Source organism: Scyliorhinus torazame, chromosome X, assembly GCF_047496885.1.
Source record: "Scyliorhinus torazame isolate Kashiwa2021f chromosome X, sScyTor2.1, whole genome shotgun sequence".
NCBI lineage: Eukaryota > Metazoa > Chordata > Chondrichthyes > Carcharhiniformes > Scyliorhinidae > Scyliorhinus > Scyliorhinus torazame.
The window spans coordinates 32,219,379-32,236,501 of NC_092738.1; the positions used below are offsets into that span (position 1 = coordinate 32,219,379).

Below are 17,123 nucleotides of genomic sequence, written 5' to 3' on the forward strand. Positions count from 1 at the left end.
ATATAACGGGCAACATTTAAGAGCCAACCAAAAGTTAGCAACACTCTCCATGCCCCAGAGTAAGGGCTCAGAAGGTTTTCAACACCCTGATCTTGTTTCCATGTTAAAACTAAAGGGCTTGCATCTATTCAGCACTTTTCACCACATCAGGATACCCCAATGAATTTTTTGAAGCATAGTCACTGTTGTAATGTAGGAAACATGGCAGCCAATTTGTGCACAGAAACATCAATGTGATAATGGCCAAGTAAACTGTTTTTAGGTTTTGTGGAGGGATACATATCGGCAATGATACCAGGGAGAACTCACCTGCACTTCTATATCCACCATAGAGGACAGACTAATAACCTGCTACGTATCTCATTGAAGTTTGTGACCCATCAGAGATTTGGTAACTTGGTACAAATCAAGGGCAGCAGGCGGCATGGTGGCGCAGTGGTTAGCACTGGTGCCTCACAATGCCGAGGACCTGGGTCACTGTCCATGTGGAGTTTGCACATTCTCCCCGTGTTTGTGTGGGTCTCGCCCCCACAACCCAAAGATGTGCAGGCTAGGTGGATTGAACACGCTAAATTGTCTCTTAATTGGAAAAGAAATCTCTAAATTTAAAAAAAAAAGAAAGAATTTATTTGGACTGTTCGATGTTCCTGCAGGGTATTCGCCCATTAATTGTCAGTGACTTTTAGGAATCCATGTAGCCAGCAGCAGGAGTTTGAGAGAAACACGGAGACTCTCTCCATTTATTCCGTTATGGAACTATGTGAACTTGCACTGAGAATCACAAAGGAAAAACACACAAAAGTTAAAGATAAATGGAAGCGAATGCGACTTCAAGAGCAGTGAGCAGCCCTGGTGCCACATCCTGTGCCACCACATGCCAGGATGTAGGTATGCACTCATGAGATTTTTTTTTTTATCGTTCATGGGGGCGTTGCTGGCTAGGCCAGCATATATTGCCCATTCCTAGTGGGGTGTTGTTTCCGAGGGTGAGTGCAGACCTGATGGGCAGAATGGCCTCCTTCTGCACTGTAGGGATTCTATGAATGTCATTCGTGGAGCATTAGTAATTTATTCAGCTTTCATTACTTCAATATTTTAAGACCTGGAGGCCTTCAGGGAACAAAGCAATCAATAATAACGCATTTGGTGGAAGGACCCATTGGTATGGTTGAAATATGATCAGGTGCCATTTGAGCCCAGTTAACCGAGCAATGGCCTCACCAAGAATACTAAAGCTGAATTGTTTCATGTGATTATTCATTGACCAGTGTTGACTTTCTATGCTGCATCATTCTGTGAGAAGGTGATTCCAGATCCTCAGTCCAACTGGACTCTCTGGGGCGCAATGTGGTCTCAGAAAACCCTCAACCGTGCGGCATGGTGGCGCAGTGGGTTAGCACTGCTGCCTCACGATGCCGAGGTCCCAGGTTCGATCCCGGCCCTGGGTCACTGTCTGTGTGGAGTTTGCACATTCTCCCAGTGTGTGTGGATTTCACCCCCACAACCCAAAGATGTGCAGGGTAGGTGGATTGGCCACGCTAAATTGCCCCTTAATTAGGAAAAAAAAATGAATTGGGTACTCTAACTTTTAAATTAAAAAAAGAAAACCCTCAACCATCAAGACACACAAATCTGGGTTGTACCCCCGGCCCCTTGTTTGAGGATGCTACAGGCTCCACCTGCCCACCACAAACCCACAGCCTGGTGCTCCATCACTCAGGGCCACTGCATTGCCAAATTGTTAAACCTTCCCAATTCCCTTCCTCGCTGCCCTATAGTGCACTGGAATCGGAGTCATTAAATGGTTTCAAGACAAAGATAGATACATTTCTGATAGAAAATGGGTTAAAGAGATATGGGCAACAGGTAGGGAGGTGGATTTGAGACCAGGAAGAGATCAGCCAGGATCTGATTGAATGGCGGAGCAGGCTCGAGGGGCTGAATTGCCGACTGCTCCTAATTCCTATGTTCCTCTCTGTGGAGGAGAAGCGGGTGGCTGAACAAGAGCACGGATCCGAATTCTACAAACTTCCTTCTCCGTGTGACAGAGCACGATTACCTCATTGTGTTATTCTTTTAAAACAGCATCGTTTTTAGTTCTTATTAAACCTGAAGGGGAAACAGATTTCAGGACAACTGTGAATTCAGGTTGGTGAACCTCCAGAATTGTCCTGGAGGCCTCCAGAATGAATGGATCCTGGACATTGCAGTGAAAAACCCCGGAGAAAAATCGCAAAGGCATTCAAAATTTTTTTTTACCCCCAGTTTCTTTGAACACTTTTGTTGGTTAGCACAAAAAATATTGGCAATGGCTAAAAGGTTGCTGGACTGGCCATGACAGGGCAGGAGCGGTGAAAGTTCCAGGAACTGACAACTTTAATATCTTGTTCAGAATATCAATTTCCCACAGATTGAGAATAGAGAATAACTCAAATCCTGGCTTCTTTTTTGTGACTTGAACCCTTCCCATTTGAGGCTTCCTCTGAACAGAATCCAAAAAACGTTCAGACTGACAGGTTTATTTTATAAGTGCGCTGGAAAGATTTGCTCAATTACTAGAGGATCTTGTGGCATTGTTCATGGCTGAGTTGAAGGGTCAGTTGGTTTACGACAAGAGTATTGCACCAGATAAATCTTCCTGGGAGACCCACAACTGGCCAACAATGCAGAAGAACACAAGAGAGCATGGGATGAGCAATTCAGCCTAATGTTCCCAGTACAATTTCATTGTTGTGCACAGCCAATTTTTTCTATGCATGATACCCTTAAATGTTTTTGCACGACTGCCCACGCAGGATACTTAATGCAGAGCAAGGCCTACATGGTACCTTCCAGATTGTTGCACAGTCATACACGCACATAACTTAGTGGAAACATTGGGATTGGTAATTCAGCCCCATCAAGTTCACTCCCTTGCACACTCGGAATAATTTACCCTCTTGTGGACTCTGTTGCACTCTTTCATTTTGCTGAAGAAAAGTCCGATTAATAGTCCACAATGAGCCAATTAGGAAAATGTGCAGAATATTCAGCAATTCCAACTTCTCCATTCTGCTGATCTCGTCACCTCTAGCAGTGAGGGGGCCATTCAGTTCCATACAGGTATTTCATCGTCTCAGTTATACCGAGGCCAAATCAGTTGTTGCAAACAAGATATTATCCAGTTCCTTTTTGAAGTTGATCAGATTCACGTTGAGAACTGTGGTTGAGAGTGTCCTCCACAGGTCAACTACTGTGGTAACATTTCTTGTATCTCTGATCTTGCTTGGTCCACTCAGGGAAATTGGAAATCAGTGACGTGACTTGCATTTTGACCCATTTGCCACTGAACAAATTTTACAATGCAAAACTTTTTTTTTTTTAATTAAAGCAATAATTACTTTTCTGCATCATTCATAACACATACAGCCTGCACATTTAATACAGAAGAGCCCAGTTGTGTCCAGAATTGCAGTCTTACTTCACATAGAGTACTAGAACTCATGAGGAACCTTGAGCAAACTATGGTGCTCACCTTCTGGAGACTCATCCCGGACGTAGGTGCCAGTCAGATATCGATGTACAAGTGCAGACTTCCCACTGCGCAGACTGCCGACCAATCCCTTCAAAGAAACCAAGAGATCATGAGTTTCCAGTTCATTTTTGTTCGATTCACAAGAATGTAACTACATCAGACAGAACATAACAACAAAGACTCGGTGGGAGGGGGGGGCAGTTTAGCTCAGGTGCCTGGACAGCTGGTTCATGATGCAGAGCGAGGCCAGCATCACAAGTTCAATTCCCGTACCAGCTGAGGTTATTCCTGAAGGCCCCACCTTCTCAACCTGAAGTGTGGTGACCCTCAGGTTAAATTACCACCAGTCAGCTCTCCCCTTCAAAGGGAAAAGCTGCCTATGATCATCTGGACCGATGGTGACTTTACCTTACAAAGAAAGACTGAACACACTGGAGCTCGTGGTAATGGAGCATTATCACAGCCGCTTTCTGTTCCGTGGACTTGGTCTGTAACAGTGTGCTCTCATTTCCATCTTCTTTCTTCACCGTGCCCACTACACACTGCAGACCTGGTTTAGGATCTCTACCAGCCAGGAGGTCTTGGTTGGAATCTCAGATGCAGACCATAAATACCCTATCAGGCCACCAGAGGGGTCACAATTCAGGTGAGGCCAATTAGGGATATCATTTCATCCCTCCTGTGGAAATTGTATACATCATCATCATCATGCACCATCTAGTGGCCTGACTGAGAACAAGGCAAAGCTCGGCCAGCATGACCATCCTCTGGGATACATTGCTGAGCCACCTGAAAACAGAGTGGACGGACACTCTCTTGGTGGTGCCTCCATCAAACAGCATTAATGCCATAATTGCTAACACTATACAGCCATATATTTATACACCAACCCTTGTTCAAGATTGGGTAGCTCAGTCAGTTGAACCCTGAACTCAAAAGCGAAACCCGTTGGGTTCAAATCCGGGCAGAGTTCATTCAACCGTTCAATCTTCTGAAATAATATCATTCCTTACAAGTGTGGGAGCAAACAGGAGCATTCAGTGTCACCTGATTGGCTAGCAATAGAAACAGGAATCAGCATCAGGCTCAAAGTAGCCTGTGAGCAACTATTTGTAATCTAGATTAATGACTTGGATCAAGGGACTGACTATTATAGCCAGATTTGCTGATAATACAAAGATAGTTAGGAAGCAAGTTGTGAGGAGGATACAGGGTCTGCAAAGGTTGAAGTGAGTGGGTAGGAATTTGGCAGATGGCGTATAATGTGGGAAAATGTGAGGTGGGCCACTTTGGCAAGAAGAGAAAAACAGACTATTGTTTAAGTGGAGCGAGGCTGTGAATACTGCAGTACAGCGGGATCCAGGTGTCCTTGTACATGAATCACAAAAAGTCAGTATGCAGGTACAGCAAGTATTAGGAAGGCAAATGGAATGTTGCCTTTTATTGTAAGGGGGATGGAGTATGAAATTAGGAAAGTCTTGCTCCATTTGTACAGGGCATTTGTGAGGCCACAACTAGAGTAACAGTTTTGGTGACCTTACTTAAGGAGAGACATATTTGCATTGGCAGCAGTTCAGAGAAGGTTCCCAGGATGAGGGGTTTGTCTTCCGAGGAAAGGTTGAGCAGGTTGGGTCGATCGTAATTGGAGTTTAGCAGAATGAGAGGTGATCTTATTGAAACATAAGGGGCGGGATTCTCCGACCCCACACGGCGCAGGATCGCTGATCCTAGGGGCCAGATGATGCCAGCGTAAAACACTCCGGCGTTTATAACAGCGTCAACACTTAGCCCCAGGATCAGAGAATCCCACCCAAGATTCTGAGGGGGTGGGGGAGAAATGTTCCCCCTGGTGGGGGAATCGAGAACGAGGGAGGCACAGTTTCAGAATAAGGGATCTCATATTGAAGACGGGGACAAGGAGGAATTTCTGCTCTGAGGGTTGTTAGCTTGAGGAATTATCTCCCCCTGACATCAGTCAAGGCTGTGGGTCACTGAATATATTCAAGGCTGAGTTAGACAAATTTTTGATTGACAAGGGATTTGCGGGTTATGGGGTCAGGCAGGAAAGTGGAGTATTACTGAATGGTGCAACAGTATTGAGGGGCCGAATGGGCTAGTCCTACCCATATTTCTTATGATCAAAATGGCAGCAGTTGAGCTCATGACTGAGAAGCAACAAATAGGCAAACTTACCAACCGGAGCTCTGGGACCGAGCGGCTTAGCGTCCACTCTTGGCTGTTCACAAAGGCCTCTGAGAAGAAATTAAAATAAAGGAGGCGATCAGCAGTGAAAATGTAGAGAAATATTCAATTTAATGTGCAGCATGAAAGGTTGGGATAAATTAAAATCAGCCAGCTCGCCTGCTCATGTAGGGAACTGCATTTAAAGGGATTAACCCAGCCCATATCCTGGAGTATGACTTCCTGCTCGGAGTATGGGATTGGTGAATCACTCTCATTGTTTCCAAAATCACTCTCATTAGTTCCTTTTATTCTTCCCCTTGTCATTTTTCAACAAGGTCCGAGAAAACCATGGCAGCTTTATCCTGCAGAATACTTTCACAATGAGTATGAGAACTACATAGTTTGTAAAATCACAAACTACACATTTTGATCACATGTTCCCCATTGACCCTGTGGGAGGTCAAGTGTGCGCTGATCTGTTTAGTAGTATTGGGCAACTGAACCAACACAAAGGAGCATGGGTAACTACCACTGTCATTTCAATGTTTAGCTCAGTGGGCCAGACAGCTGGTTTGTGATGCAGAACAAGGACGGGCAGCGTGGGTTCAATTCCCGTACCAGCTTCCCCGAACAGGCGGCGGAATGTGGCGACTCGGGGCTTTTCACAGTAACTTCATACTTGTGACAATAAAAGGTTATTATTAATGTGGTGTCAGGCTCAGTACAAGTATGATATGAGTCAGAACCTAATAGTGCATGTGAGAGAGGTTATATTTGTTGAGCTGAAGTGGCTTCCTCTAAACGATCACTCAGGCAATAGCATTGGTTAATGCTATTAGGATATTCCAAATCCCAGAAGGAAAACTTGACATACCTGCCCTCAACAGTATTTTTGCAATTTGATATAATGTGAGGAGAGATTCGCAAACCAGAGAATGATGTCCCAGATGTCTTTACGATTTTAAATAAAATAAAACTTTATTAAACAATGAAATATCGAACAAGAAAGTCAACTAGAAATACACTTAACTAACCCGATGGCTATACACAGTATCCCTAAATTTACCCAGTTCCAAATACCTTTATTTCCCAAACTTCAGAGCTAACCCTCCCCAAACGTCCTGTCGGGTTTTAAAAGCGATAGGCAAAACTCAGGAATAGCTACCACATCAGGCATTTTCATCTTTTGGAGTTGCTTCTGACGTAGGGCAGAACAAGCAGGCTTTTGCACGGGTACAGGTGCTGGCAGTTCAAACATCTTTTCCTGCTGTAGGCAGTTCTTTTTCTTTCCAAATGTTTTTATTGGGTTTTTGAACATAGTATATTTACAGTTATGTACACAGAATGAAATATTTTTAAAAACTGGTAGGATATTGTACACCAGCTCAAAAACAGCAACTCTGTACAGTTAGCAGTATTACATTTAATAAATAAGTAGACACGTGTTTGCGGGGGCGGGGGGGGGGGGGGGGGGGGGGTGACTGGGAGGTATATATATATATACACATTTGGGTGCCGGAGAAACAATTCCAGTAGTTATGTCCAATACAGAGAGGGCAATACGAGAATGGATCTGGTGTTGGTGTTGTTATTGTGGGCGGAGTTCTGACAGGTTGAAATTGCTCATGATATACCATTTCCCTTTTGATCTTTCCTTATCGGAGCTCACCTCCTCAGAAGCCACACTTGGTTACCTTCCACCTTTTAGAATGTAATTTTGTGAGTCCACCTTTTAGAATGTAATTTGCAAAGTTCACACCGTCTCCTCTTTCGAACCTCTAACATCTTACTCAAACTCTTGGCGTCCTATTCTCTCTCCAATGTTACCTTCGGCAAACATCTGTTTACAGTGTTGCTAGGCTCATCGACATAACAAAAGCACTAGCTCCATTAACCTAGCTAAACTATCCCCGTCACTACACAGCTTCCATTTTTAAATAGTTTTTAAAACACATATAACCAGCAGGGCACATTCTGAATTAGGATTTCCTTGATTTTTCATGTTATCACGATTTCCTGACACAATGCACCAAAATCTGGATTTCAAGCTGCATCAGTGAAGAAGTTGGTTACATATGGGTGGTAACAGAGGTAAAGATGTAATTTACAAGTGAAATTGGGCAGTGTATGCAAGTTCAAAGTCCATGAGGTTTAAAGGTCCCCTCCAGCAGAAACTTAGCGTGTCCTGGGTATCTCAATCCAAGCTATTGACAGGTCTCAAACATTATGAAGCAGATATTTTGATGGCACCAGTATGCAGGCCATTAAACAGATAGAAGGTTTCCTCTTTGCCAGCAGCAAAATCCAATTCATAATTTCTTTACACGAAGATTGTCGAGGAAATGTCTCCACCCGGTCTCTGTTCATATACTAAATCTCTCAGGCAGTGGCTGGTGTTAGAATAATAGCTCCTAGCATTGTGCAACCTCAATCATTACAAGTGTTTGCTCCAGAAGAACTTTTAGAATATGATTATATATTATTGCTGTTCTCTGTTGGTTATCCCCGCTTGTAAGTTGGAAAAGCTTTGTTCTGCTTGACCCACTCTGATGAAGTGCTAATAGCTTCTCTCTTGTGCCCATTAGAAAGTGGACTACCAAACCAAAAAAGGAACATTGAGTGTCAATCTGTATAGAGGCCAATGCTACATGCTGACATGCCGAACAGGTATTAAGTTGCTGGCAGGCTTTTTAGATTAATATTTGCTCTCTCCTTCTGCAATGTAGGGGCAGCAGGGAGGCACAGTGGGTTAGCCCTGCTGCCTCACGGTGCCGAGGTCCCAGGTTCGATCCCGACTCTGGGTCACTGTCTGTGTGGAGTTTGCACATTCTCCCCGTGTTTGCGTGGGTTTCGCCCCCACAACCCAAAAATGCGCAGGTTAGGTGGACTGGCCACGCTAAATTGCCCCTTAATTGGAAAAAATGAATTGGGCACTCAAGTTATTTTTTTTAAAAGAATATATTCAATGTTTTAGCATCAACTACTTCCTGTGGTAATGAATTCCACAGGCTCATCACTCTTTGTGTGAAGAAATGTCTCCTTATCTTTGTCCGAAATGGTTTACCCTGAATCCTCAGACTGTGACCCCTGGTTCTGGACACACCCATCATTGGTAACACCTTCCCTGCATCTACCCTGTCTAGTCCTGTTAGAATTTTATAAGTCTCTATGAGATCCCCCCTCATTCTTCTGAACTCCAGCGAGAACAATCCCAACCTGAGTCAATCTCCCCTCGCATGACAGTCCCGCCATCCCTAGAATCAGTCTGGTAAACCTTCGCTGCACTCCCTCGAGAGCAAGAACACCCTTTCTCCGAGAAGAGATCAAAACTGCACACAATACTCCAAGTGTGGCCTCACCAAGGCCCTGTACCATTGCAGCAACACATCCCTGCTTCTGTACTCGAAACCTCTTGCAATGAAGGCCAACATACCATTAGCCTTCTTTACCACCTGCTGCACCTGTGTGCTTACCTTCAGCGAATGGTGCACAAGGACACCCAGGTCCCACTGCACACTCATTCAATACCATCATGGCTGACCTTGGATTTCAAGTCCATTTTCCTGCCCGCTCCCCATATTACGGAATTCCCCGAGACACCAAAAATCTGCTTTTCCGAGCCTGACATGTGTTCAACGACGGAGCAGCCACAACCCTCTGAATTGGAAGAATTCCAAAGAGTCACAAGCCTTTGAGTAAAGTAATTTCTGCTCATCTCGATCCTAAAGAGTTGGCCCCTTATCCTAAGACTGCCGCCATCTTTTAGATTCCCCAGCCAGGGGGAAAATAGCCTCTCAATGTCTACCCTATCAAGCCCCTTCAGAATTTTGTCAATTTCAATGGGATCACCCCTCATTCTTCTAAACTCCAGAGAATATAAACCCAATTTACTCATCCTCTCATTATAGGACAATCCCCTCGTCCCAGGGGCTAATCGAGTGAATCTTCGCTGTAACACCTTCATGCAAGTATAACCTTCTTTAAACGTGGAGACCAAAACAACACACAGTACTCCAGATGTGAGCTCACCAAAACCCTGTCCAATTGTAATTAGATAATTGTGAAATTTAGTCAATAGTAAAATAGATTTATGCTTTCCAACTGGAAGTATCTGCCGATTAAGGTGATCCTCGGGTACCAGACAATGGTCACTGATCAGTGACTCTGCGGGTACCAGACAATGGAATGAAGTGCTTGTATTTTCACTGTAAGTGGCTAGCAATTGCATGAGCAGAATCAAGGATTTTTCAGTTGCAAATAAATCAATCGACATCTGAAAGCATTCAGTACAACTCGAGTATGCGTGAGTGAACTCTCTGATTGTATTACATAATCTTTAGGGAATGGAGTATGGCAGTGCAATTGAATCCTATTCTTTCAACTGATATCTGGAGCCCCAGGTTAGTCAAGATTGCTGGGAGGAAAGAATTGGCAAGACTGAGAAATTACGGGAAAGAAAATCTCCCCAGAAATTGGATGCAGTAGGGCAACCTCTTCTGAAGTTTGGGCAGGTTCTGGGGAACAGTCCACTGTCATAATATACACCAGTATATCATGGTGCAGACACACACTGATGGACACACAGTGGGACCAATCAACACACACAACACTGCAGCCAATCACCAGTGAGAGCACACGGACTACAAAGACAGGGAGCATCAGAGTTCCCGCTCATTCGAGTTGCAGCTAGCTAGGAGGACAGGGCTCACAGCCTGCAACACAGACATTCACCATGTGCTGAGTGCATCGACTGGTTAGGACAAGGCAAAGGTCTTTAGTTAAAGCTAGTATCGTATTAACCCACAGTCTAAGTAAGTTTAAACAGTTAATGATTCAATAAAATAGTGTTGCACTATTTCAAGTGTTGGTGACCTGTATGTGATCCAAGTCTGTGACCAACACATCATCCACTATGACCATAAGATATAGGAGCAGAATTAGGCCATTCAGCCCATCGAGTCTGCTCCGCCATTCAATCATGGCTGATATTTTCTCATCCCCATTCTCCTGCCTTCTCCCCATAACCCCGGATCCCCTTATTAATCAAGAACCTATCTATCTCCGTCTTAAAGACACTCAGTGAATTGGCCTCCACAGCCTTCTGCGGCAAAGAGTTCCACAGATTCACCACCCTCTGGCTGAAGAAATTCCTGCTCATCTCTTTTTTAAAGGATCGTCCCTTTAGTCTGAGATTGTGTCCTCTACTTCTACTTTTTCCTACTAGTGGAAACATCCTCTCCACGTCCACTCTATCCAGGCTTCGCAGTATCCTGCAAGTTTCAATAAGATCCCCCCTCATCCTTCTAAACTCCAACGAGTACAGATCCAGAGTCCTCAACCGTTCCTCAAAAGACAAGAATGGGCTGGATTCTCCGGTCTCCCAGCCACGTGGGCGGCGCACTATCCGCTAGCGGCGGGATTCCCCATTTTAGCCACCCCACGCTGCCAGAAAACCCGCTGGCGGAGAATTCCAGCCTGTATCTGATGGGGAGATGGTGGCGTGTAGTGGTAATGTTATTGGACTAGTAATCTTGAGACTAATTTTCTGGGGACTTGGGTTCAAATCCCACCACGGCAGCTGATGGAATCTAAATTCAATCTATAAGATCGGAAATTGAAAACTAGTCTCAGTTATGGTGACCAGGACAACCATCATCGATTGTTGTAAAAGCTCATCTGGTTCCATAACGTCCTTTGAGGAAGTCTGCTGTCCTTATCTGATCCCCATTGATTCCGCACCCACAGCAATGCGGTTGATCCTTAATTGCTCTCTGCAATGGCCCAGCAAGCCACTCAGTTCAAGGGCTATTAGGGATGGGCAATGCTGGCCTTGCCCACACCCCAGAAAAGGATAAAGGAATGGAGAATGTTTTACCTGGAAACAAATATTTGCTTTCTTTACAAGAAAGTAAGAGCATGTCCCCCAGTGTGTGTGTGTGCAGTTGCAAATTCAGGATTGCCGTTAACCTCAAAACATTATGAAGGAAATATTTTGATGGCACCAGTCTGCAGACTTGAAACAGGTAGAAGGTTTCCTCTTTGCGAGCAGCATAATCCAATTAATTCCATAGACTCAATTACTTTTCACAAAGATAGCAGGGGAACTTTACCCACACATTCTCTGTACACATACAAAATCTCACAGGCAGTGCGGAGGGGAATCAGCTACTGTTGTTGCTGCTGACTGCTATCCAGTGACGAGAGAAAGTGCATTATCTGCAGAACAATGTCGGTGGGATGATTTATTGGTCACATGAGTTTCCCTGATTTTAATTGGTGGCCTTTGCCTTCAGCTGCTGTGGTTCCGAGCTCTGGAATTCCCTTTCTAAACCCCTCTCATTCCTCAAAACCAAACACTTAACTAAGTGTTTTGGTTCTCTGTTCTCATCCCATTTTGTGGCTGGGCGACAAATGTCTTCCCATAAAGCTCTTGCAAAGCACTGTGGTGTTGGGTGCTCTGAGGTACAGATGAACTAACACGGTTGCGATTGGTACAACGCAGTTTTATTCCAACTTGTTATTTACAGATCTATCTTAGTACTCAGCACGTGGTGACTGTGTGAGTGTCTTTTTAATCATGTCCTGTCCTTGTCCTGTCTCCAGATGGACTGACCACCAGGTGTCATGTTTCTTGTCTTATACTGTCTCCGTCCTTGTCTGTGATTGGCTGTCGTGTTGTGTGTGCTAATTGGTCTGTTGGTCTGTCTACCATGATGTGTGTGTTTGAATATCATGACATCCCCCCTTTTTTACAAGATTATGTGCCTACGTGGTTATAAATATGAATGTGTCCTGAGTGCAGCTAAAGGTGTGTGTGCGTGATATTTACAGCATGTACATGTGGCGTAACTATATACATGGGGCGATGTCAGGTGTGGCATGCTAACGAGGTTGTACCATAACAAAAGAAGAAAAACTTTGAAGTGTGGTCCAGTCAAACGAGATCTGGAACGATAAAACAGTAACATGTTACAATACAATAGTTGCTAAACTTTGACGGGTGAACAGTCTCATACGTCCAGTCTAGTAGGTGGGCGACAAATTCGGGTTGACCGTCTCAAGGGTGGGTCGAGAACCACCGGCTGAGGTGCGGGCCTGGCCACGGGTGGCGACAGAAGGGGCATGGTATATGGCAGCTCCACGAAGTCGCTATCAGGAACCATTGGAGGACACGGCGTCTGTGTGTGGTTCCGTTGCGAGCGTGCAAGTAGGCGAAGGGCTCGCCGATTGCGCCTACGCACCGATCCATCCGTCATGCGTACCAGGAACGAGGTGGAGTCTTTTTCTTTTTATGTTTGTGGTGGTGCTGTCGGATGGCATCCTGTAGCTGATGGGTCGTTGACATTTAAGAGGAACCATCAATAATATCATTCAAGGTCATGGATGTGCCAGATGTTGAAGTCGGATGAGACTGTGCATACTGGTTCTGGCCACATGCTGTGCTGGAAGGGTGATTCTGCTGAGAAGCGTTGAAGCATGTCGCTTTGGAGACAGAATTGCTGCTCGCATCAATGTCTGGTGATGGTGTGAAACTAGAACCTTGCATCTGATAGGAATATGCTATCTGGCCAGGCTGTGGTGCAGCAAATCCTGGGCAGTAACTAAGGCATCCAGTCTGTAGTGCAGATTGCGCTGGCGGTAGTTCTCCTTCGGTCTTGATTCCATTAGTGGGCAATACATAGTGCTGGCCTGTTTGAGAATATGCTGCATAGACTGCTGGCTGCTGCATGCCTGAATACTGGGTTTGTCCAGCATGAGCTGTCATTGGCCGCACTGTCGGTGTGGAACAAACGTGTGGACATAGCTGTGGTGAAAATTGGTGTATTCCTCTTGGCCTGTAGCTGCTGCTTGTTATTGCTGACCCAGTGTGATTGTCACGTGATCCATCTCCTGTCGTTGTGGCATCTGCTGTCACCCTGAGCGTGCCATCACTGAGGTTGCAACACTGCCTGTCTGGAGTAAAGTCTGGCTTACGTGAATCAGAGTCGGCGTTTGGTTGCTCCCCATCTGGAGTCTGGTCTGTTTTTTGTTGATGCTCCCCGTCCGGAGTCTTAGTAGGTTCACTGGAGTCAGCTGAGATTTCTTGAAGCTGCACTTCTGGAGTCGGAACCTGCAGGAGTGCATTGACTAGTGGAGAGGTTTGAGCAATTGAGGGTGGAAGTAGTGTGGTGTCACCGTAGTCACCAGTGGTCTCACCGTGATCGTCGAGTGCCTCTGTACGCACTAGCTGAGGTCTGTCACTTTGCACCTTTTGCATGGGAAGTGAGATGCTGTCGTCACTCGTTTCACATACCGTGGGTAGATCCTCAGTAGCTGCTTGCTGTTCACTAGGGTTGGGTAAATTGTCAGAGTTTTCATCTGGTGGTGCAAACCATGTGGGTGGACTGTCATTGTCTTGCCGTTGTCCTTCATTTGGGCTTTTCTTCTTTGGAATTTTAAATCTTCCCCCAGACATTACAGAACCTTTTTCATTTCCCTCAATTTCTCCCATATGTAGGGCATCAAATGTTAGATCCGATGTTTCTTTCGTCATTGTACTAGTTTCCAAAGAACAGTCCGTTTCAATTTTCTTCTCAGTTACTTCATAAGTATCCTTTTCTAATGTACATGCCTTCATAGTCTCTGGGTCTGATTTTGCTGGGACTGGCATAGTCACGGTCTCTCTTTTACTGTTCTCAATTGCCCACATTCTACTCCCCAGACATAAATGCTTAATCTCTGGAGTTAATGTGGTACAATGGATAATCGGGTCGACCTTATCTGCATCTTCACCATCACTGGAAAGCACAATTGGTTCACTTGAAACTGCTGCGGCTTTTAAGTGCTTTATCTGGCTACTCGATGTCGGTGTCCTCAGGATTCTTGCTCCAATGTTCTGCTCATTTATCAGTGGAGTGTGCATAGGTTCAATGTGATTAATGTGGTCTCTGAAGTTGGGACTTTGCGGTTTTGTGTTGAAGGGAGACAGTTGTCCCTGCTGTAGATATGATTCAGGTTGTGTTATTTCCATTAAATGAGGATCAATGTCTTGTCCATTTTTTCGATCCGTACTAAAGCAATGGCAATTTTCAGTCTGCTCCTTGCAAGTTAGACATACAAGTAATTTCTTTAGCAAATCCTCAGCATCCTTCTGTGACTGTGCAGCATTATTAATATCTCTTCGGCTATAATGATCCTGAAGGTCAGCACATAATCCTTTTTTCTTCGGGCTTGGAAGAGGCGATTCCTTTGGCTGGTCTTCATTTGGGCTTGAACAGTCATCAGCGCTGTGCCCTTCATTGTAGCATGATAGACCGTCATGGTCGTCCTGCTGTGCACTGGAGCATGGTAGACTGTTATAGCCTTCTTGCTGTTTACGTGAGCATGGCAGACTTGCACATCTGCCGCTAGTTGGTCAGAGGAGGTTGCTAGACCCTCATGGTCTTGTTCCTGCAAGGACTGCGCATTGGAGTCTTGCGTTGCTTCCCTCGTAGGGTCAGGAACCCTGAGTGGGGCGTGGACCACGCTCTGTGTGGCAGCAGGCCGCTCTCTGTGGGCTTGTACCGCTTTCTGTCTCTTCATTTCAGGCTGCAGCATCATCCTGCACTGATGAGTTGGGACGTCGTATCTGCTGGGTTGAAGATCCTCATATCCGAAAAGTGAATCCGCATCTGCGTCGGATTCAATGTGGGGGTCGCCAATGTGCAACCTGAAAGGTTCGTCCGGGTCGTAGCCGTCTAGGACCATGGAGCTGTCATTGGGCTCGCGAGGTCCGGAAAAAATGTAAAGATCGGTATCGAAGTATTCGAGGTCGGAATCATCGGTTTGTGCGTAGGTAACTGCTTGTTGCAGGGTTCTTCGGAGGTTAAATTTATTTCCTGGTTCCATTTGAGGCATTGTGCTGTCATTCCAGGTGAAGGAAGGTTGTTTTACAGCTTTTGAAGATTTTTTTCTTTGATTTGGGACGTTTCCCCTTTAAATTGGATTTGGGACGTTTCCCCTTTAAATTGGTGAGGTCTGGGGCCTCTGACGTCATGACGCGCGTGACGTAGCACGTAGGAAGCGATTGCGCATGCGCAGATCGCTGTTCCTTTACCGATGGCCGTTTTCTTGCGCAACTGCGCTAGTGTAGTCCCTTTAGCAAGACGGCCGCCGACCTTGACCCAAATCGCTCTCTGGTCCGGGATTTCGGCCTCGAGGTGAGTACTGGCGCTTCTCTTACCTTTCCTTGCCGATTGGAGTGTGTTTTCCTCACAGTATTTGCCGAATTTGTCCAGGACTGCCTGGAAGTCGTACCTGTTTTGCCCCTTGGAGAACTTGAATTTTTTAAAGATTTCTTCTGCTCTTGCGCCGGCGATGGGGAGGAGAAACTCTATTTTTTCATCATCGACCAGGTCTTTAAGTTCGGCTGCCACCAGGAAGAATTCAAACGTTTGCCGGAATCGCTGCCAGTTTTGGCGGAGATCGGCGTGGCACTGGAGCGGCTGCGGAACTGGGAGCTCGTACATCTTGCCTGGGTATTGCTGGTTGTCTCTGTACGCTGAGGTATGGCGGCGGGTATCGATCCACTCACTGGTACCATGTGGTGTTGGGTGCTCTGAGGTACAGATGAACCAACACGGTTGCGATTTGTACAACGCAGTTTTATTCCAACTTGTTATTTACAGATCTATCTTGGTACTCAGCACGTGGTGACTGTGTGAATGTCTTTTTAATCATGTCCTGTCCGTGTCCTGTCTCCAGATGGACTGACCACCAGGTGTCGTGTTTCTTGTCTTATACTGTGTGCTAATTGGTCTGTTGGTCTGTCTATCATGATGTGTGTGTTTGAATATCATGACAAGCACTATGGAATGTTTTATTCCATTAAAGGCGCTATACAAATACAAGTCATTCGTTTTTCAAAATAATTTAGAGTACCCAATTATTTTTTTCAAATGAAGGGGCAATTTAGCGTGGTCAATCCGCCTGCCCTGCACATCTTTGGGTTGTGGGGTGAGACCCACGCAGACATGGGGAGAATGTGCAAACTACACACAGACAGTGACCCAGAACCGGGATTGAACCCGGGTCCTCAGCACCGTAGGAAGCAGTGCTAACCACTGCGCCACCGTGCTGCCCTATACAAATGCAAGTTGTTGTTATTCGCCCGAGAAATACGGTCAACCTGTTCTTTGGAAACCAGTCCCACAGTAAAAAGCAGCTTTGATTTGATTTCAGCAGCTTCGTTCAAAGATGACATTGTGGATTCACACGGCAAGGCAACAAAAATGTTCACATCATCACGCTGTAAACTCAAATATATTCTCTTTTCCGATGCAACATAGCAACAGCTTCACTTTAAATCTGAATTACGCTTCCAATCACACAGAAGTGCTTGCTCATCTGTTGTGCTCAACCTAAACTCATGCTATCCACCTGAAAGCCTATAAAGTTAATAGGATCG

At 45.4% G+C, this 17,123-nt stretch overlaps 1 protein-coding gene across 4 annotated transcripts in view; it reads right to left on the reverse strand.

The window, feature by feature from the left end:
- The window catches only part of LOC140405491 (arf-GAP with GTPase, ANK repeat and PH domain-containing protein 1-like), a 196,809-nt gene that overhangs the window by 76,507 nt on the left and 103,179 nt on the right, over positions 1–17,123 (reverse strand). For all 4 annotated transcript variants that reach the window (XM_072494008.1, XM_072494009.1, XM_072494006.1 and 1 more), the window contains exons 2-3: positions 5,708–5,766; positions 3,515–3,602 (exon numbers count right to left, since the gene is read on the reverse strand). In XM_072494008.1, coding sequence (XP_072350109.1) covers positions 3,515–3,602; positions 5,708–5,766 — 147 coding nt within the window. The remainder of the gene's footprint in view (positions 1–3,514; positions 3,603–5,707; positions 5,767–17,123) is intronic.